At 37.8% G+C, this 21,998-nt stretch overlaps 1 protein-coding gene across 1 annotated transcript in view; it reads left to right on the top strand.

Moving 5' to 3' along the window:
* The window catches only part of LOC139739663 (uncharacterized), a 65,191-nt gene extending 44,989 nt beyond the window's left edge, over positions 1 to 20,202 (top strand). Inside the window, exons 6-10 of the mRNA XM_071650276.1 lie at positions 8,098 to 8,273; positions 16,211 to 16,445; positions 16,786 to 17,034; positions 18,240 to 18,312; positions 18,645 to 20,202. Of these exons, the coding sequence (XP_071506377.1) occupies positions 8,098 to 8,273; positions 16,211 to 16,445; positions 16,786 to 17,034; positions 18,240 to 18,312; positions 18,645 to 19,576 (1,665 nt within the window). The 3' untranslated portion in view covers positions 19,577 to 20,202. The remainder of the gene's footprint in view (positions 1 to 8,097; positions 8,274 to 16,210; positions 16,446 to 16,785; positions 17,035 to 18,239; positions 18,313 to 18,644) is intronic.
* The last annotated feature ends 1,796 nt before the right edge of the window (positions 20,203 to 21,998 follow it).

Here is a 21,998-nt window from a genome sequence, read left to right as displayed (position 1 = left end):
ATTGTTAAGCTTGTGGTAAATGCTGAGTACTGTATAATGTATACATATCAATATGTGTACATGCCAAATTCAACTCAATTGATTGAAAACTGAACTGGTTCAAATACAGACATTACAAGTCAACTTTTAATACCCTGGAGGTACATTATTTTCTGAACTCCTAGTTTTAAGGATATCAACCTCACACTCTGTGGACTTTAAGAACATCAGAGATTTTGAAAATGGGTACAGTGGTGGTTGTGTAATAGAGGAGTGTGTGGACATGTTTGCATTTCTATGTCTTAGGCTGTAGTGACATAGAGATTGTGTGGGTGCAAAAATAGGCACTCATACAGCAGCTGGGATGAATACTAGGCCAACACAGTTGCAGCAGGTGTATTTAGCATGTATACCTGTGTCTTTCCCAAATTAGCCACTGTGCATGCAAGTCACTCCCTGAGACAACACTGCTATATTAATAGGCTTGTCATAATGCGGCGAGGAGCCGTGTCGACATTTTACTCCTAATGGTTCCGTGAGAAAATTGCCCCGGTAGTGCGGCTCCCATTACAAAGTCAATATGAAGCCCCATTTTCACGGCGGCGCGGAGCTTTGTTTGATACATGCAAACATAGCCTAGCTTTCAGTCTTTTTTGTTGGTGTCCGAGATGTACTCTCACAAAACCATTCTAATTCCCTCGTCATCCTGTGGAAATATTGTGAGGATGGCTTGTATGAGACTATTGTATGCATCTGGGAAGTTAAGTCAGATTAGATTACGTCATGATGATAGAGGTATAACAAAAACCTGGAAATATTTGTTAAGTATTAGTAGCAACTGGCTAAAATGTCCATCAAAATCCCACCTTTATTGTTGTGTGGTATGAACAACAAGAACAACAACAGCAGTAGCAACAACAACAACAACAACAACACCACCACCAACAACAACAACAGCAAATACAACAACAACAATGACAACAACAACAACAACAACAACAACAAAACAAAAGAATCGTACCAAAAAATAGACAATACCATTAGGATCTTGGAAGTGTTGTGTTATGCTTGCACACTTCGCCTATCCAGTGATATATATATGTGTGTGGAAAGCGGGTGCAAATTTCATATTAAAGGGGAGGATCAGCCAATGATGTAGAAGATGACTTGTCAGGATGATTGATTTACTTAATGGATTGTTTTAATGAAAGAAAAAACAGCAACAACACATGTTCGTGCAGCCATCGAGACTGAATCGCACATGATTGTTTTTGATACAGAGTTGTCAACATGCAGTGTACCACACAAACAGTGAGTCATTGCATTGGAGAGGAAGGGGTTTCTTTATCTGGGGCTTTTCACCTGCTCTTTACTTTGAGGGCATCATATCATTAAAAAAGAAGAAAAATAAAAAATCTTGGTTCCAGTACTCTGAGAACAAAATTGTTGTACATTTGTTCCACTTTTTTATTCATCAAATGTAAAAAAAAAAGCAACCAAATCAATCTGAGCAGAGACCTTTGTACAGCAACTACATAGACATACAACTTGTACTGTAAAGTTACAACTGTACCATTTTCATTATGCAAATTTGATCAGATTTAGCCAGTCAGCAAGCGTACGTACATCCTGCTTGATAGCAAAATTAATGTTTTGCTGGTGCATGTAGCAGGGGACAGCATGTAGGAATTGACTTTAGTTTGTGAGGGGTTTGTGCAAGATGAATGCTTATTACAGCTTGAACAACCTACAACCTACATTTCCTTGTTTTCAATACAACTGTGTACGCCCTTTGTTTTTCTCGGACCCAGATGTTTTCTTGAATCTTTCTCTCTCTTCTAGTTTTCCTCTCTTTGTGTCTTAGTGCAGGGTGAATAATCACAGTGCTTTTGAAATTCTACCGAAAGAATAATGTTTACAAGGAACACATGAAATTTAATCTCCGTCTCTCTTTTTGTCTGCTGAGTGAATTATGATTACAATGCCCTTTTTTGAATTGCGGCTAAAGAATAATATTTAGAAGGAACACAGCACTTAATTAGCTGATGACACACTTGAAATTTTACGCTTTCTCATCAATTATTGTTTTGTTTGTGCTGAAGCAAGCTTTGTTTTGACAAAAAAGAAAAGAAGGAAAAAATAGTGATTCAATGGGTAAAGGCGATTGAATTAATTCCCACGCCCATTCTTTTAGGCGTAGACTTTTTTTTTTTTTTTTTTTAATTTTGCAGTCAATTTTTGCACTCTCGTACCAAAATTAAAGACTCCTTTGAAATAATAAGATACACTTTAATACGTACATGATATTACTCTCTCTTCTTCACTATAAACTACATATACCGGTAAATCTCTACTAATCTCTACTAATCTGTATTCATAAACAATAAATTGCCAGACATCTGTGGCAGTAGGCAACCAAAGCACTCCACTTGTGTGCCATTTGGTGAATGAAGCACAGGGTTTATTCCAACAGAATGATAAAATATTTCTTTCGTGACATGACATGCACATTACTGTGAAGTGTTAATTCTTGCATCAAGATGTTTGTTTGTTTTTTCCTTTGGAGTACCACCTGAATATTTACGTCTACACGATTTTTTTTTCCTATTATGACTTCTACTCTGAGACTGAATGACAGGTGTTTAGTGCGTCTAATGTTAAGGGCATTTTGGGGTTTTTTAGTGCGTCTAATGTTAAGGGCATTTGGGTTTTTTTTTAGTGCGTCTAATGTTAAGGGCATTTTTTTTCCCCTCAATTATTTGGAATAATTCAGTGTAATACATGTTGGCGGGGGGGGGGGGGGGGGGGGGGAAGTGAGCAGAATTGACTCAGTTTATTAATTGACTTAGTTCTCATGGGACATTGTGAGAACCGTCATGTTCACACAGGCACGTATGCTCTTTGCTGATCACATCAAATGTGTAGTGGGTACACATTCGTAAAATCGCCTTGCTACTTTACTTTGAGTATCTACCACATGGTGCTAGTCACAGATGCTAGGACTTAAAACAAGCCAGAGTAGTTCTGCGTGCACCGAAATCTGGATTTCACAATATTCTCACCTCTAACATAAGTGTAGATACAGTATATCTCACATATCAAAAAGAAAAAAGAAAAGAAAAAGAAATGCATTGGTAAATAGTTTTTTTGTTGTTATTGTTCTAATTTTTTCAATGGGTAAAGGATTCATTCCATGTTGTTGTCATTATAGCCTCCATATGTATTTGGCTCAAGGAGTGTGTTTGTTGTTGTTTTTCATGGAAAGAGTTGCAAATATCTCTCTTTTTTTATTTCATGACTCTGCGTTTGATTTATTAAAGTCAGGGACTTTCCCTTTACACACATCCTGTGAGGTGAGAAGCCAATGAAGCCTTTCCTCAAAATATGTGAAATACAGTGCTCATCATCATCAGCCGTCATCGGCTTTTTCCTTTTCTTTTAACCTGTTGAGGATGAGTCCTGAGTATACTCGGGCAAGCATCCATGGGAAATGCGTGTTGTAGCAAAATCAAATTGTCCTCACGAGTTAAGAGATCAGAGCAGATTAACATTTTTATTTATTTTTTTTTTTTTTGTCTGGGACAGTTTGTGATATTTTCACAGTCAGGTGATGTAGATTATATATTTGGATGGCCAAGGGATGCTGTCCATGTTAAAGACGATGGACTGAACATTTAAACTCTTCCGTTTTCTCAAAATCTGCTAGTATTGCTGTATTTGCTTTGTTGGTTTGATTGAGCAATATTATTTAAAATGTATACAGGTATGTTTTGTTTGTTCTTAGCTTTGATCACATAATTTTGTTCGTGAGCTGTTCACTCCAAATGAAGTGTGTAGTGGTGTTTTCAGAGAAAATGTAGCGGAACAAATCAAAGGAGAAGAAGAAATTGAAGGAGTAATAAGCACACACAAAAAAGAGGAAGGAAATGAAAGAAAAGGTGGAAAAGGAGAAGATAATGGAAATGAAGAGTTAAAGGAAGGAAAAGAAAGATGATAATATTGAACAGGATGAGGAGAAGAAGGAGGAAAAAAAAAGAGAAATATGTGCACATATTTTAAAGATTATCTGTAATACTGCTAGATGCCTCAATCCTTCATTTACTATATTATATAGACATAACTCCCTGTATATTGCTGCAGTGCTCAGTTAAAGGGATCGTATAGTTTTGGTTGAGACCTAATTTCAGGTTTCTAACATTTTTTGGTGAGATTATGAGAAACCTCTTATGAAATATGAAAGAGCATGTAATTCTATGAGGAATTCAACGTTCATTTGATGAAAATTGGTTTTGAAATGGCTGAGATATTTAAAAAAGAGCGATTCTAATAAAGTGTGGGACCCACACTTTATTACAATCGCTTTGGTTTACTTTGTTTTTGGATGTTTCAGTCATTCCAAACCCGATTTTCATCAAATAAACTTTGAATTCCTCTTAAAATGGTATGCTCTGTACTATATCATAAGTGTTTTCTTGGTATCTCACAAAAAGTAACAAGCCCAATTCTCATCTCCACCAATACTGTACTATTCCTTTAAGCCTTGGGAGTGTGAGGGATGCAACCATTTTTATACCCCCCCCCCCCCCCCCCCCCCCCCCCCCATCCTGTGAGGCAGTGTGCATATTTTGATGGTAACGATTGGTAACCACTCCATTATTTCCTTCTCATTTCACTTCATTTTTTCCATTTTCAGTTAAGAGTGTCAGTGTACAAAACACAGCACAAACAAAGAAAGAAAAAGACTATATGGAAATACACAATTCATACATCAAAATCTAATAGAAACGTAATTGATTGAGGAAGAAATACGTAAATACAGTGACATGCTATATACTGCATAAAGTTGAAAATGATGAGAATGGAGGGGATTGTGGAAGATATCTCAACATTCCTTCTATTGTTAACCTGCTAAGATTAGAAGGCGATGGTGTGCTGTAAACAAAAGACAGTGCGATCATGCATCAAGTGTCTTGTACACACTAATAACTCAAGCATTTTAATTCATTGTTATCATCATTATGAGCATACAACGTGCATGGCTCACTGAATGTGGCATACATGTATGTACATTGTATGCACATTTTGTTCTACAAATGCAGTTTGTGAATTTTGCATGGTCATGTTAGTCATTCCCTTTGATACCCCCTTTCTCACCTGACAGAATGCACTGGAATACTTGGATCTTTCTAGATGATGTGTTATAAAGTGTGAATAAAAGTGCAGAAAAAAATATACTAGAAATACTAATATGGAAGGTAAGGGAGGTATCATCAACTGTGCAGTTCACACTGATTTTTTGATTTTGTATCTGACAATTTATATGCTCTTTTGCAAGGACACAGCATAGTACGGGTTAATATACAATGTAAACATGCACTTAAAAAGGTGCACACAGTATTAGTCATTATATCACTGTATCACATGTATTTTTTTTCTCCTTCTTTTCATTACTGTTATTTTGGTCTGGCATTATTATGTTATTGAGTTTGCTAGTTTTCTTGTATAATTGCACCCGCCTACAGTGCGCTTAGAAACTCCAGTTTAAAGCCCCATATAAATGCGATTATTATTATCAATAAACCAGGCATTAAAACAAAAGAATCACACGTACCATACAAATTTAATACCGTCATGCTCCGTTGCAGTGTGCAAATCATGGGTCTGCAAACCAAGGGCTGTTTGACAAGCTCAGATTTTATGGCACATGAAGCTTGACTTTATATCTTTGTTATTACAATCTGTCATTTATAAACACTAGTGTGGGCTTGTGCCCTGGCGTACCCCAACATGAGTTGAGCATGCAAGCCCTACCTATATGCAAAGATTTGCAGGAACATGTATTAAAGAAGGAGAGAAAGGACCAAAAAAAAAAAATAAATAAAAAAATGAGATAACTTGAATTTGGCAACAGTGCTTTCGTTTTTCGCTTCCAAATTTGGTCATATTGACCTGATATCACAAGCAATTGCCAAGTGCCATTGGAAAGGAAACTGTGTCGGGAAATTGTGCGGATTTGCTTCAGTGAAGATTATTACCTTTCAGAAACTGAGGGGAATGTCATGCAAAAAAAAAAAGAGAGAAAAAAAAAAGCTGGAAAAAAACAAACATGAGTCCGAGTCTGAGACATATGAATATCATTTTCTGAATTTCAGTTGAAATGTTATTTTCTGTTCATTGTAGAAAGAACCTCTATGATCTCTTTCATTGAATGTTATGGTCAAACAACCTCTTCGATGACACCTTTTAAATGTCCATGATATAGCAGCTGAAAGTCCTTTATTGTAGAAGTACAAGAGTCCAACCCAGGTGATTTTCTTTTTCTGTCTATACCTGGTTCCTTGACATTTTCTTCTATGACAATTGCTTAGAACTGTGAAATATCTGCACACAAAAGCCAAACAGAAGTTCTATCCTTTTAATATGTGACCCTGCACCTCAAAACAAACAAAAAGTCGCCGGACATGAATTTTTAGTGAAGACCATATTCTGAAAGAGCAGACTTTAAGCTTTAAAATGATGTATAACTCCAATCAAATGGACTCTCCTAACCTATCTAAATATTGGAAAGAAAGCACAAACTCAGGAAAAGTGTGAACTGAGAAAAGAGGCTCTGAAGTACAGTGTCTATTCAAGCGCTTAATCTTTACCAAACCGTGCTGGCTGTGCCATGAATGGGACAAAAAACAGGAAGTAAACCACCAGAGTAACAACAATGAAGGGATTATCGGATTAAATTGAAATTAAGCATACCTCATTAACACATTCTGTCTATAATTAATGCAAACTTTCAAAGCAGTAGCACTATCCTTTCAAAAGTTATTAGAGTTGAAAGTGAAGAGTGTGGACAAGGTTTTTCAAAAATGAAAAAGGGATTCTGAAGACATACCTAATCACACTATTCTACCAAAAATGTTCGAGATAAACTGCTAAAAAAACACACTTTCCTGCCCGTTTTATGATACCAAATTTTAGCATAATGTAAAAGAAGACCCGCTCTTTCAGAAAATATGAAAAAGTCAAGTTCGGCTGGGTTGACCCATTTCACTTATTTTCAGTCCTCATGCAAAATTAGTGTGTGCGACTTTATGTTCGTTTTGAGGTGCACGGTCACATATAACTGTAACCCTCATCCTAATCCTCGAATCATATTAGGCCTAAACCTTTCCACAACCCTCGGCCTATCCCTAAGTCCTTGGAAAAAATAAAGACCTGAGCAACTGTCACAGGAGCAAAAGTCGTGTCACCCTCTACCCACCGTAATTCCCCTTCTCCCATGCATTTTTTCTCCTTTTCTCTCTCTCTCTCTCTCTCTCTCTGTCTCTCTTTCTCCTTTTCTCTTGTATCACTTTATATTTCTCTGTTACTGTCTCTTTGTCTCACTGTGGTCATGTTTACCAACTTTTACATGTTTGAAACATGTTTCAATACCCACTATCGAAGTGCGTTTGCAAATGCCTTTTGCATCGCGTTTCTCGAGTTGTTGTGTTTATCAACTCTGATTGTGAGTAGATTGGGAAGCCTTGTCACACTGCGCTGCTCCATTGCGCAGTTTGACGTGAGGAGTGGAGATATATGTAGTTAGCAGTGTGTTTGGCACGGGCAGGTCCGAGCTACAGTATAAACGCATTTCGAAATGACTGCATTTATTAACTATAGAAACAGGTTTTTAATCAAATGTGTTTGTGATCGCACTTTTTTGGACATTTCAGAACTCTGTTTCTACCCCATTGTCGGAACAGCTTTGCATTTATCAACTACCCAAAACTCCCTGAAAGTTGTTTGGAAACCTTTAATAGCCCGTTGAGGACGAGTCCCAAGTATACTCGGGCAAGTGTCTAAGTATGTAAATTGTGTATTGTAGCAAAATTAGCCCCTCCTCAATGAGTTAATTCTGCATCAGAAGTGAGTTGATAAAGCGCAACCTCACTCTCACTGTCACTTTTTGTATACATGTGTATACAGTGTGTGATTACAAGCACACAGAGCAATATGTGATTCCATAGACCATTATACATATATTGTACATGCATGTTTTCATTTACTATAAAAAGAGCTTATTCGAAGTAATAGCATTTATCTTTTTGTATTGTATGTTTGTTTGTTTTTGTTCATCTCCAGCCTGAGAAAGAGCACGGCTATGCTAGAGTCAAGGACATCCATGGGAAGGCTGGAGATGAGTCAACTGCAGAGGGCGCTACAGCAGCCGCCGACCAGGACGATGAGACCCCACCGGTTCTCCACAGGCCGCTGGACCTTGACTCGCCGGAAAATGCATCGCCGCCGACATCTCAGAGGTTAGCATGCGATTCTTTAAAACTTTTGAAAGCTTTCGTCGAATTTTACCAATAAACTATAAAACAGTAAACAAAAACCAAAAATTGTTTACAATCTATATATTATTTGTACTCTATGCACCACATATTTTGTGGGGTTTTTATTTTCGCAGATTTTGTTAATAGTCGGCTGCTAATTGTGAATTTAATAACATGCAAAAATATTTAGCTTTGATCCGGATATGAATGCCATGTGGGCGAAGGGTGGAATTTATCGACCAATGGCCACAACATAAGTTCTTGTTTATCTCTTCATATAATCTTTCTTTCATTATTTTGAAATAACACTGTATTGTAAAATCTGCTTATCTATCTGTATACAGTTTTGTTAAATATTTGCTAAATCAATTTTATTAGTTGAAGTATTGTTTTTAGATATTAATGCAAAACCTCTACATGTAACTACAATGTATTTATTTTTTAATGCTTTCTCTTCCTTTAAGGTTGCATAGTACCTTATGATTTTTCCGCCTTTGGAGGTCGGCACTTTTTTACTTCCTGCTTGCGTTCTAGACTATTTTAAGAGTGATCTGATTTGAAAACCACATCATGCCATTAGCTCCATTTCCCTTTCATTATTTGTCTTGTCTGTTGGAATTCTGAGAAATAAACTGGGATATAATTCAGTGTATCATAAATCAGTGAAAACACTGGGATATTCTTCTTCTAACCGGAGGGCCAAACCCCAAAAACTCGCTTATTTAACGAGTGAGTTGCACTCTCTCTACAAACTAAGTAGACCATGCTTATTTTCAAGATTTTATTGTAACAAACAACATTCCACTGGTCTACCTCAAAAAATTTGTTGCGAAAGCCTCCAAATCCAAGATGGCGTCCAAAATGGCCGCCATATTTACTGAATTTGTTATTTGAATGATAGAATTCGACAGAAACATCAGATTTCAACAAATGTGATGTCATATGAAAGAGAATAAAATTTTCTACAAGTTGATACCATTTTTGTGGGTTATTGTGATAACTGGATTGAGATTTTAAGGAAAAAACACTAATTTTTTGATATTTTTCCGAAAAAAGGAAAATCATGAAAATGCTTGATTCAGCATAAATCAGAAAATGACTAAAGGATTATCTTGAAACGTTTCAGGAATTTTGTTTGACATATAATTAATATTTGGACAAAATTAAGGGTCAGTACCGCTTTTTGTTCAAGAGTGATAATGTCTCAAACTTGAAAACTCACGTTGTAAAAATGGGCACTTTAGTTGTGACAAGACATTGTGGTCATAAAAAAGTCTGCACACATTAAGACTACTACACGCACCACTGGCACTGGTGCGTGTAGCAGTGCCAGTGGTTCGTGTAGTAGTCTTGGCAAACGCAGACTCTTGCTTTGACAAACAAGGGTTTGTGCCTGCAAACTAACTTTTCATACCAAGTGGTAGCTTAGGTGACGCTGATCGCTATTATTTCAAAATGGATTGTTCTGAAGCAGATGAGATGAAGCAAAAATATCTTTCAAATAGAGGTAGAAGCTTGATACAACCTGGCTTTAGAAAGTTTCTAACAAAATTTGGATCAATCACTCAAAAAAAAAAATCAAGATTGCAGGCCATCAAAGCTGACATAGTGTGTTTCGCCAGAGTAAATGTATCATTTCGATGTTGATATAATTTTGTCTGTTTTGCTTATATGGTTTGTTTATATGGTTTTTATGGAGACATTGTTTAGAATACACCGTAAATATTTCTCTAAAAAGTAAAAAAAAAAATTAAACTAAGAATGTTTACGAAAACGATGTAGAAATTAACATCTTTCCCATATAATCAATATTTGGAGAAAATTAGAGGTCAGTATTGTATTTGGTTCAGGAGTTGTAATGTCTCAAACTTGAAATCTCATTTTACATAATATCATGTTTTTACACGCATCTGTTTCCAAAGATGTCACAGAGGGTCAAATCCAAGTTTGTGCTTACTTTTCGAGTTCCACTCTCTCTATAAATAAGACCATGCATAAAGTTACTAAGCGTACTCAGCAATGTTTCGTAAGTACACCTCAGTAGATTTGTTACAAAAACCTCCAAAGTACAGATACGGTCCAATAGGGTCGCCATTTTTATTGAATTTAACATTTCTATTGATAGAGACATCGGATTGCAGAAACTTTGATGTCATGTGATGGAGAGTATAAAAACTTCCTAAAAGTTGATACCACTTTAGCTGTGTATTGTGATAAATGGGGGGGAGGGGGAGGAAATTCATATTTTTATATTGTTTTGAAGAAAGAATGAAATGTTAAAATGCATGATTTAGTATTTATCAAAGTAGAACCGAATAATTATTTTGAAACCTGCGATTGTGATTGAGATCTACTGAGAGGAGACATAATTCATATTTATGGAATTACAAGCAATATCATACACTGTTGACAAGTTAATATCTAAAACTTGAAAAAAGATATGCATTATAAATTTTGCATACAATGTGTTTACATGGTCACATGTATACATGGTCACATGTAATACTGTAATGGTCTATTGACTTATAAGTGCCTGCAAACTATCTTTTCATGCCAAGTGGACAGGTAGGTGACACTGGTCGCTATTATTGTAGCATTTCATGGTAGATTGCTCTGAGGCAGATAAGATTGAACATTGAACAAAAAGTATTTTCCAAAAAGAGATAGGAGCTAGGAATTTGGCACAAATTTTGCCAATGTGTCATATTTAGCGACAAAAATAGTATCCGCACAAAATTCAAGATGGCAGTAATTGATTGAGGTTGTCGTTCAAGGCATTATTTACCATAAGTGCACGTAAAACCAAAACCCACCTTTAGTTAATTCCTCAAACTAGTTCTAAACTGTGAGTTAGGGATAGAACAACTAATGTACAAACTTAAATCAGTATAATAATTGCAAATTTTATTAGATATACTAAATAGATCTGATAAGAACGGGTTTTTTTATACTTAGCTGTCAACAGTTATCATGGTTAATGGTTTCTTGTAAAGAAATGGTGATATCTTCGTATGTTTTAGTCTTTGTTTTTAATTTTTATACATGGTAGAATGTTTTGTGATACAACCAACCTGCACATATAAATCGAATGTGATATCCCAATGGTAAACAATACATTATGTGTGTTGCGTCAAAGTTAAATCTCAACTTATGATTTAATATATTCTTTTAATCATCTTATATTGCTGTCTTATGTTTCTATACATCGGAACGATATTGTATAGTGTAAACCATATTGAGGGTCTTTTTTTTTTGGGGGGGGGGGGGTGGAACTCAAGTGGAACTCATTTTGGGTAAGGCCCAATCTTTGATGAAAAAGAAATGCTTCTGTATCAAAGATATGCTTTTTTACTTGTATGCTACTCTGCTGTTGCAGAAACGTGAATAATGATGGTACTATGTGTAATAATGTCCGTAGATCCTTGTCCTTGAAAGCCCTTCTGATCCCACCCCCCCCCCCCCCCCCCCCCGAAAATCCGACATGGCGGCAATTTCTCAAATTTGCCTTTAAATGTTTTGTGCGAAATCACTTTTCAGTATATTTTTCGAATAAAACTGTCCAAATGTATTTTTCGTGCTGTATATTCACATTTACAAATAAGCATGCTGAAACTGTATTTACTGTTATTAGATTTTTCTTACATTGTTTTTAGGCTGATTTCATGTTGGTTATAGTGTCACAATTGGTCTGAACTTAGGCCATTTCATGCTTTCCCATCGTAGATATCAGAATCACTCGAGAGTGAAAATGTTCATTTTCATTCATTTTAGAGTGACCTCGGGGATCACTCGAAGAATGACGAGTGGTCCCTGAGGTCACTCTAAAATGAGTGAAAATGAACATTTTCACTCAAAATTCATTCCAATTTCACTCTAAATTCACTGTTTTCTGTCAGTCACTCCTTCAAAAGTGAATACTTCCACTCGATTTTTTTCTCTTTTTTGGAGAGTAGAATATCACTGGTCTTAAAAATGTCTCCATAAAAACCTAAGACGGTTTGAAATAGCATTACAATGTTTGAAATATGTAAAAACATAATTATAAATAGATAGCACAACAGACAAAATTTTATGAAAACCATGATAATACATTTAATTTGGCGCAATAAACTATGTCAACTTTGATGGCTGTCATCTTGATTTTTTTTTTTTGTGTGGTTGATCTGAATTCTGCCTTAAAGGACAAGTCCACCTTCATATACATAAGGATTGAGAGAATGCAGCAATATTAGCAGAACACATCAGTGAAAGTTTGACTTTACTTTTTAAATAAAGTGCACATTTCTTCGACTTGCGACTGACGTATGTTAATGGTAATATTATTCCCCCTGCCTTCTGAAAGAGAGAAGTCGTGTGTTCTTTTGTTATGCGAGAAAAATGGAAATATGTTGAATTTTCTTTATTCTTTCTTTATATCGTTGTACTCCTGTGACATCACAAGCTATAGTAGTCTTTCCATCCAGCCATGACTAAGTAGAAACTTCAAAAATTCATAATTTTTTAACAGATTGTCTGATTTTGCTCAAACAAACTCTCACTGATGTGTTCTACTAATATTGCTGCATTCACTCAACCCGCATGTCTACGAGGGAAAACTTGTCCTTTAAACTATCTATAACAAGATTGGTGCCAAGTTTCAAGCTACTACCTCTATTTGAAAAAATAGAGGTAGTTTTTTGCTTCATCTCATCTGCTTCAGAACAATCTACTTTGAAATAATAGCGACCAGCGTCACCTGAGCTACCACTTGGTACGAAGTTAGTTTGCAGGCACAAACCCTTGTTTGTCAAAGCAAGAGTCTGCGTTTGCCAAGACTACTACACGTACCACTGGCACTGCTACACGCGCCAGTGCTAGTGGTGCGTGTAGTAGTCTGTTATGCGCAGATTTTTTTTATGACCAACAAGGTCTTGTCACAACTAAAGTGCCCATTTTTACAAAGTGAGTTTTCAAGTTTGAGACATTATTACTCCTGAACAAAAAGCGGTACTGACCCCTAATTTTCTCCAAATATTAACTATATGTCAAACAAAATTCCTAAAACGTTTCAAGATAATCCTTTAGTCATTTTCTGATTTATGCTAAATCAAGCATTTTCATGATTTTCCTTTTTTCGGAAAAATATCAAAGAATTAGTGTTTTTTCCTTAAAATCTCAATCCAGTTATCACAATAACACACAAAAATGGTATCAACTTGTAGAAAATTTTATTCTCTTTCATATGACATCACATTTGTTGAAATCTGATGTTTCTGTCGAATTCTATCATTCAAATAACAAATTCAGTAAATATGGCGGCCATTTGGACGCCATCTTGGATTTGGAGGCTTTCACAACAAATTTTTCGAGGTAGACCAGTGGAATGTTGTTTGTTACAATAAAAACTTGAAAATAAGCATGGTCTACTTAGTTTGTAGAGAGAGTGCAACTCGACCTCTGTTTTAAGGTTTTGGCCCCCCGGTTATTCCGTTTTACGGTCACTTTGAACAAAATAGACTTGAAAACTATGAATACGTAATTTCATACATGCTTTTGTTTTGCCTACCCTTAGGCTATAAAACCTCAAAAGGATCACTGCATTGCCATTTGTTTGGATGCCACATTTTATTGTTTGCAAGATAGTAGTTTATAACTTTCCATTCTCTATAGGTCCCGGGTAGTTACAGTGCTTGGAAAAATCGTGGTTGCGGCCCTTTTTTTCATAATGTAATAATCCATCTCTTCAAATACTCAGAAAAAAATATTGAAGGTAGCTTTATCAAATGATAAAATGAATATGAAATACTTGCTAGTATTTAAAGCTCCATATGGTATGCCACAATGTCGTGAAGATTGAATGTGGGTACAACAAAGTGCCTACCATTGTAGCCACATTGTACCTGCCCTGTGTAGGTAACATTGTTGCCACATTCTGCCTACCATCGCAGCCACATTTGATCACTATACTCTGAAAATTTACCGTTCCCTGTATAGTTTCAGAGAAAGGGTCTCATTTATCAACATGTTTCTCAGTATTCAAGTTTATTTTTGGCATTAAACAAAATACTCATGGGTAATTCCATGAAGTTGGGGCAGTGTCCATGTAGCATCGTGATATTTGAAAAATACATTTCAGTATAACTCAATATTAATTATGCTATACATTTATTGTTTGTAGGCTTTACATTTGCATTGAGGCCACACATTTTCCTGGAAATTTTGTGCCATTCAGACTCAATTTTGATGAAGTTATTTAACACTATGTAACAGTGTCCTGTAGCATCGTAAGGTGTCCATGTAGCATTGTGAAATTTTAACATTTGGTCCTAAGAGACAAATTATGGCAATTAGCTTGACCAAAATTTGATGCAATATGCATATTTACTAGATTAGTCAGATAGCTAAATATCTCAAATTTCCTGTACACAGTTTTAATTTTAACAGAAAATTACAAAATGTATCACGATGCTACGCGGTGTCCTTTTTTGTTACATTTGGTGGACACCGTGTAGCATAGTGACACATTGTGTAATTTTCTTGTAAAAGTAAAACTGTGGAAAATAGAGTTAAGATATTTAGCTATCTGACTAATCTAGTAATTATGCATATTATATCAATTTTTGGTCAAGCTAATTGCATTAATTTGTCTTATAGGACCAGATTTTAACTATCACGATGCTACATGGACACTTCACGATGCTACAGGACACCGTTACATTTTTTTTAAATAACTTCATCAAAATTGAGTCTGAATGGCACAAAATTTCCAGGAAAATGTATGGTCTCAATACAAATGTAAAGCCTATAAAGAATATATGTATAGCATAATTAGTATTGAGTTATGCTAAAATGTAACACTTTGTGCCCCAACTTCACGGAATTACCCTCATTTCCGCTTGTACTTATCTATAAAAGGAAGATTTGGTGAAGCATATACAGTATACTGTATAAGCTGTTATTTTCGCATACAGATATTTTCGCAAATGAGGAGGTCATGGACATTTTCGCGAGATGTTGTTTTTGCGAATTGACAGACGACTTAAAGAAATCCAAGGGACCTGGTCTGCTGAATCATTTCCTCAGAATAGATCACCAATCATTGCAATTGTGATTATAGAAACTTTGATAGTCTACTAACAGCAAGGTTCCAGCATATTCATTGCCCATGCATGTATTCACTTTCAAGAAGGAACAGACATTGTATCTCATTAAAAACAATCTATATTTGGTTTTTGTAAATGCATGGATTTCACATTGATATGGTATACCTGGGTTTCTATTCCTGTGTTTGTAGTTGACACCAGCTGTGTCATGTACCTCTGGGACAAATGGGATTCTGATACGATTATTCGAATATTAAGCTGTTCAAAGAAACTGTGTTCTGTTGGGAAATGAAATAGATATGGCATGAATTGAAATTGTTACCACTACTACTCAGTGATTGAAGATAACATGACATAATTTGATTGATTACACACCATAAATCATAATTGATGTTGTTTGACCGTGCTGTCCTCGAGAAATAGTATCTTGACTGTCCTTTCTGGATTCTGACCTTGAATTTTAGCAGAATTATCATTTCTCCCTCATATTTCATCTACACTTTTTGTAAGTTATGCAGAGCTAGAACGAGATTAAGCCTTCATGTAGGTTTTATAATTCTGAGATGTACATTGGGATGTTACATTAAAAAAAAAAATGTATTTGAATACCTGTATTGAGAAAAGTATATTTTATTTCACCTTCACATGAATAATTTAGCCACTTTCTTTCAAAAAGTGAGATACGAACTTTTGTCACCCTAGCAGTGATAAAAAAGAAGAAAAAGAAAAACAGGTTGATGAAGAAAGTGGGGGAAAAAAAGTTTCAAAGAGAGAAAGAGAGAAGCAGACATATGCTGACTAGTTTGGTTGGAAAATTTGTCTCTATCTTCTCTGAAGGGCTGGGTCTGTGTCCTCTCCTGGGAGCCCAGATCCAGGACGGGGCGGGGCCAGTCCCAATCCAGGAGGAGGAGGGGGAGGAGGCGGAGGAGGAGGAGTTGGTGGTGGAGGAGGAGGGGGACCAGGAGGACCAGGAGGAGGTGGACCGGGTGGAGATGGACCAGGATGGATGCCAGGTCCAGGTCCAGACCCAGGAGTTCCAGGAACCGGAAGGAGGGAGCCACCCTACACACAGGTTAGACTTACTTGGAAAAAAAAGACGGAGACAAACAAATGGCAGACCTCGTTGGAACCATTCTGAATTTGGAGGAAAGAATCTGAAGTTTGACCATTCCCAGTTCATGTTTCAATAGGAGTTTCCTATTTTTTATTAATAATTTTACTATACACTCCTATTGGAACTGCTCTTTCTTTCCTACTTTATGGCAAAATCTTGTGATGAGTTGTGATGTTGAAAATAGGACAATATCATACTTTACCTTAGACGTAAGAGCCATGCTGCTCTAGTGGAACTTTAATCTACCCTTAATCTCGACCATGTTTGTTTTTTTTGCCATGTCCTCTGCACGCGACAGGTCAGTGCCAGGGAGAGCCTGGAGAGTATTAGGGCGCGGCAGCAGCTGCAGCACAACCAGGTGACGGAGGACGCCCTCAGGGGCCAGGGAGGAGTCAACGGGAGCGCCGCTGGGGCCGGTGCAGCTGGAGCTGCCGGCGGTGGTGGTGGCACCGAGCAGGATTTCGACGGCATCTACGAGCAGGTGGACGACAACAGCGTGAGGGGGCAGAACAACACGTCACCCCCTCCCCTACCAAGGGGGAGACAGGTGGGTCAGATTTCAGGGATCGTTAGCAGATGACAAATTGTCAGCTAGTTTGTTTTTAGGGTTTCTGATATGGATTTTTTTTTTTTTTTCTTGGGAAAAAAATAAAAAACAAACAACTGTTCTTGGAACTTGAATATCTGAATTTCTTAGGAAATGAATGTCTGCTTTTCTACAGAATTTAAAAGACTAAGCTCTAAGCCTTAAAATGATATATAACTTGTTAAAATTGGACCATCCTCACACCCATTTAAAAAGTGTTTGAAATAAGAGAGTTAGCAGTTACAGTTTCATAGAAAAGGGAGAAAAGAGGATTTAAGGATTAGGGTCACTTGGGCATGCTGTGCAGGAGGATCAATGAAAACCTTCTATTTCACAGTGAAGACAGCACCTGTCCCTAAAAACATGTGGTCCAGAAAAACTGCTAATATCCCGATACCAGTTTGTTTTTAGCTACCACATCTTTACCATAGGAAGAGAAAAGATTACTCTTGAAGGTGAGACAAACTTTGAAAATGTGGAGATGGTCAACCCAGATTACATATTTTGATGCATTGCATGGGATTCCTAGCCTGCGGCTTTTTATTGGTTTTGAGCTGATTGGTGACATTTGAGGATCCAGTCTCAAAGATAGATGGAATACATACCAATCAAAAACACAAAACAGAACAGAACAAAACATAACAAAACAAAACAAAACAAAACAAAATAAAACCCAAAACACCCCTACCAAAAACAAAACAAAATAAAACAAATGACACGATAATCCAGTGTCTCTGTCCTGCGTATATGTCAAGGAAATACAGTTTAGATAAAAAAGGATTTTTCACTGAAAGCAAGTTCCCCACAAATCTGTTCCAGTTGGAGAAGAAAGCAAGACAGAGGATGTGCTAATTGGCCAATTAAGCACAGTAAGGGTGATAATTGCTATGACATGGTGTCATCAGAACAACATTATTGATCTTACCATTAATCACAATATTTGTGTCTTGAAAGCTGCATTGTAATCCTTTTCAGTGACAAGGACTTTGGACAGTGTGTACAATGCTATTTAAGGGGTTTTCTGTGTCAATCACCACTCAAAGCACGCAAAGGGTTATGTCATCATAATGTTACCATCTCTCCTTTCTATCTCTCATGTTTTTCCTGCTGCCCTCCCCCCCCCCCCCCCCCCCCCCCCCCTTTGGCTTCTTTGCAAACTTTGGCAGACCTTCCATGGCTTAGGGAAGGGGCGTGTGTATGAAGAAATCACCGAGGATAACAGGCCACGCCCACCAGCAGGTGAGTGAGCATTTTAGGCATGAGCATAGTAATACAGGATTTGAGATACATTGTATCTCTAGTGTGTGTGCTTGTCTGTAAGTATACAAACTTTCTCTCTTTTTTTTTTGGTGATGAGTTTTTAGAAGCACAATGGCTTTATCATGTATGCTTTTCATCAGTAAGAGGGAGTGATTTTCAGTTTGTTGATTACTGAACGATCCTGAATTTGTGGAGCAATACAGTGTAGTTATAGGGGGAAAATACTGCAAGCAGCTGAATGTCATTTCGAATTCATCAGTTTTTGATATTTTTCCTGATGAAATCTTTCTCCTTGTCCACCAAAACTGTAGGAGAGTACAGTGAAGATCCTGAGCCATATGCTGTGGTCGACAAGACACACACTGAGAGGAGGAACAGGGAGGCGGTCTCCAATAGCAACGGGAACCACCAGGAGAAGATGAATGAGGAAGACGACTTCGATCAGCTCTACGCCAAAGTGGACAAGTCGGGAAGCAAGCAGCAAACCAGTCCGCATCACCAAGCGAATAACAACAATCACAAGCGGCAGAGTGACGAAGGCATCGCTACGGCGACAGCTGACGAAGAAGTGGACTTTGGTGAATTGTACGCCAGAGTGAACAAAAACCGCAAGACTGTGGCAGTGATGGAGACGCGGGGCTCCAGGGAAGGTGGTGGTGGTGTGGGCCCGCCACGGGTCAACGGAAACTCTGGGACGCCTTTTTACCCCGGTAGTGGTTGGACGCAGAACTCTGCCATGAACAGTTACTCGGACATTTATGCGGATGTTGATGAGATGCCGCCCAGTGCGCCGGGCGGGGCCAGAAATCACGGCAACGATTCCCTCCTTGTGGAGAACAACTACCAGTCCATTGACGACGATCTCCCTCCCCGCTCGCCCATGGAGGAGAGAATGGTCCACATCACAGAGCACAAGCCGAGCGCCGACCTCTGGGTGAGGCGGGAACACACGTACCAGGCGGTCGAGGAGAACGGGTCGCGGAAAAAGTCGAAGCACGACAAGAAAAGCAAGTCGGAGCACGGGGAGCGGAGAGCCGTCGTGCAGCACAGCTACGAAACCGTCAAACCCCTGGAGACCAGTAAGAGTGATGGTTCCACCAGGCAAGCTGGGCCAGACCTACCGGGTAGGACGCCCTCCAAAGAGGAAAGTGCCACCGGGCCCCTCCCGGTCATCCTGAGTGCAAAGAACACCAACAACAACCACATGATCGAGTCGCTTCCAGTGAAAGAGACGCGGATTTGAGGGAAGGGGCCGAGTGAATCGGAAGCAAGAAAAAGCAGTTCTAGACAGTATGCTGCAAACCCGATGAGAGAAAATTAGTGCCATCGCCAGCAGCAATAGATGTATTTGGATGCTCAGAGGGATGCTTGTATCTCTGTAAAATATTTACTCAGAGAGTTCTGTGCTATATTAAACTAAAACATTTGAAATAAGAATGCATTCCGAGTTGTGTTCACGTGTACAGTGGAAAGTTGGTGTAAAAGTCTCTGATATAGTAAATTTCAACCAACTCTTTACTTTGGCTCCAGAAGATAACTCGAAACATTTTTGAGATTTTATGATTTCCTCTTTTGCATTGTTACATCCTCTTTCACATAAATACAGTGTCTGGAAGAACAGTAGGTCATCTTTAGTGCCATACAAAACCAACCTGTCCCTGTGCAGTTTTGTTTTAAGTGTTGTTTTATTTTTGTTTTGATTGTTATGTGAAGGAATGAAAATGTAAGAGTAATCTATTTAAACTCTCCTTTTAAAATGATGTTCTGAGGTGTGACAGATGTCAACTTAAAGTTGACAAGGTCCACATCCCCTTGATTTGTGTGAAACTAAATTCCCTTTGCAATAGTAACGAAAACTGAGGAAAAGAGAATAAGAAATGAATTGAAAATGGAAGAGCGTGATGGTAACTATCCACATTTCTTGTCTCATCAATGTCTGCTTTTTGAGTATCATTTCTTGATTTGAAGAACGTATTTTGGTGCTTCTTGTTTTGGGGATAGGCCAACAAAGTTTGGCTTTGTTGGGACATACCAACAAAGCATTACCCAAAATTTCCAGTGCTATGATGCATATAAGAAGAGTTCAGTGACATGGTGGTAACTTTAAATTAAACCCCTCTACGTGGATGTATAAAAAAATGTCATTGACATTTTGTGCAGGCATGTTGCTGATAGTAGTTTGAGTGTTCAATAACCAATTAGCTATAAATACAAAAGTGCCATCAAATTGAAGTATCCCTTACTGTGGGAAGATTAAGACGTAGTTCGAGTCAGACCCTTTAAACAGACTGCCATTGAGTCTGATCATATTCCGGAAGAGAAACATACTCATTCATTTCCAGACTGTCCATATCATTTCCTCATAAAGTGTCACGCTATTCAATTCCAAGAAAGGCTTAAAAAATCTAACCAACGAACACAACTCACAGGGACTTCAGGGTTCATTGTCATATTGTGGCAGTGAGCATTTCCTTCTTAAAATCTGGGTGTGTTCACACTGGGATGTCTAAATATGAGTGATTATATGCTCCCGAAAGACTGAAATGTGGAATGCAGGTAAAGCAAGTCAAGTAAATGATGGCCCCAAATGGTGTCCAGAGTAAAACTTGATCTATTTCAGAGCCTTTCTTCACACTGATGGCAAACCCAAAGGTTTGATGTACATCACCATCAGTATGAACAATGCAAGTGTGTACTGTATATGCAGGTGATCTGCGTAGAAAAATACATTTTCAGTCATATTCATGTTTTGTGTTTCATATTCATTGCAAACATTGCAGAAGTACAAGCACTTTGTGGTACTGCGAATATGCAAAGTGCTGTTGTAGAGAGCCCTGTTTGGTATCACTGTTTCTCCCAGTTGTTGTGCTGGTGTTTTCACACACGTACAATGCGATGCAATCATTGCGCGCATGTCGTTCATCACTTCTCAGTTTGAATGTAGCATGAAAAAGAGTGTACAGGTTTTTAATTTGACAGATTTGCAGCCATTGAAGTCATGGGTCATCACTGCAATGTTGCAATGTGCCGGTCACTCTGTGATGAAAGCAAAGAAATCTTGAACAATACCCCTAGATGAAGATGTAACCAGGGTTGGGTGGTTGGTAAGCTCTACCGCATGTGCAGTGGTTCTTTTGCGACTCATCAACGCTGTTCACGCCTGCTGGTTTGTTGAGCAAGATGTAGCCCAAACCTGATCCAAGTTTGCTGTTGAGCCATCCCACAGTGCATCTGAAACTTGGCTGGCCATGAGGCCTTGTTTATTGGCAGTACCCCAGATTGCTTTGTTGATCCCGGATACTGATTGCGGGGAAAGGAAAGGGGAAGAAAAAAAAATGAAGAAGAATAGTTCAAAGAAGCAAATGAGATTATTTTGTTAGAATATATTTTGTTCTTCTGCTTTTCGTATGCAGTTTCCCTTTTGAAATATTTAAATTTTCACTAGCTAACTCTCAAGTGTTTATTAAATCCAAAGCCTCTTGGAAATGTGTCCTGTTTGATGTACAAAGTGTTCATATTTTTATAGGCCAGTAGGCATCCACCATCATAACCAAATGGAATTACTGGCAGTGAATGGAGTTATTTTCAGCCATTTTCTTTCACTTTCTACTCATACACTCGTAACTTTCATAATGGAATCGCACCATTGGCTGTGGTGGAGGTGA

This window comes from Diadema antillarum, unplaced genomic scaffold (assembly GCF_040938485.1).
Source record: "Diadema antillarum isolate AM-2024a unplaced genomic scaffold, OU_Dant_1.0 seq00000810_RagTag, whole genome shotgun sequence".
In the NCBI taxonomy this organism is placed as follows: domain Eukaryota; kingdom Metazoa; phylum Echinodermata; class Echinoidea; order Diadematoida; family Diadematidae; genus Diadema; species Diadema antillarum.
Note: the sequence above shows the minus strand (reverse complement) of the source record. Positions and strands in the feature narration are given on the sequence as shown.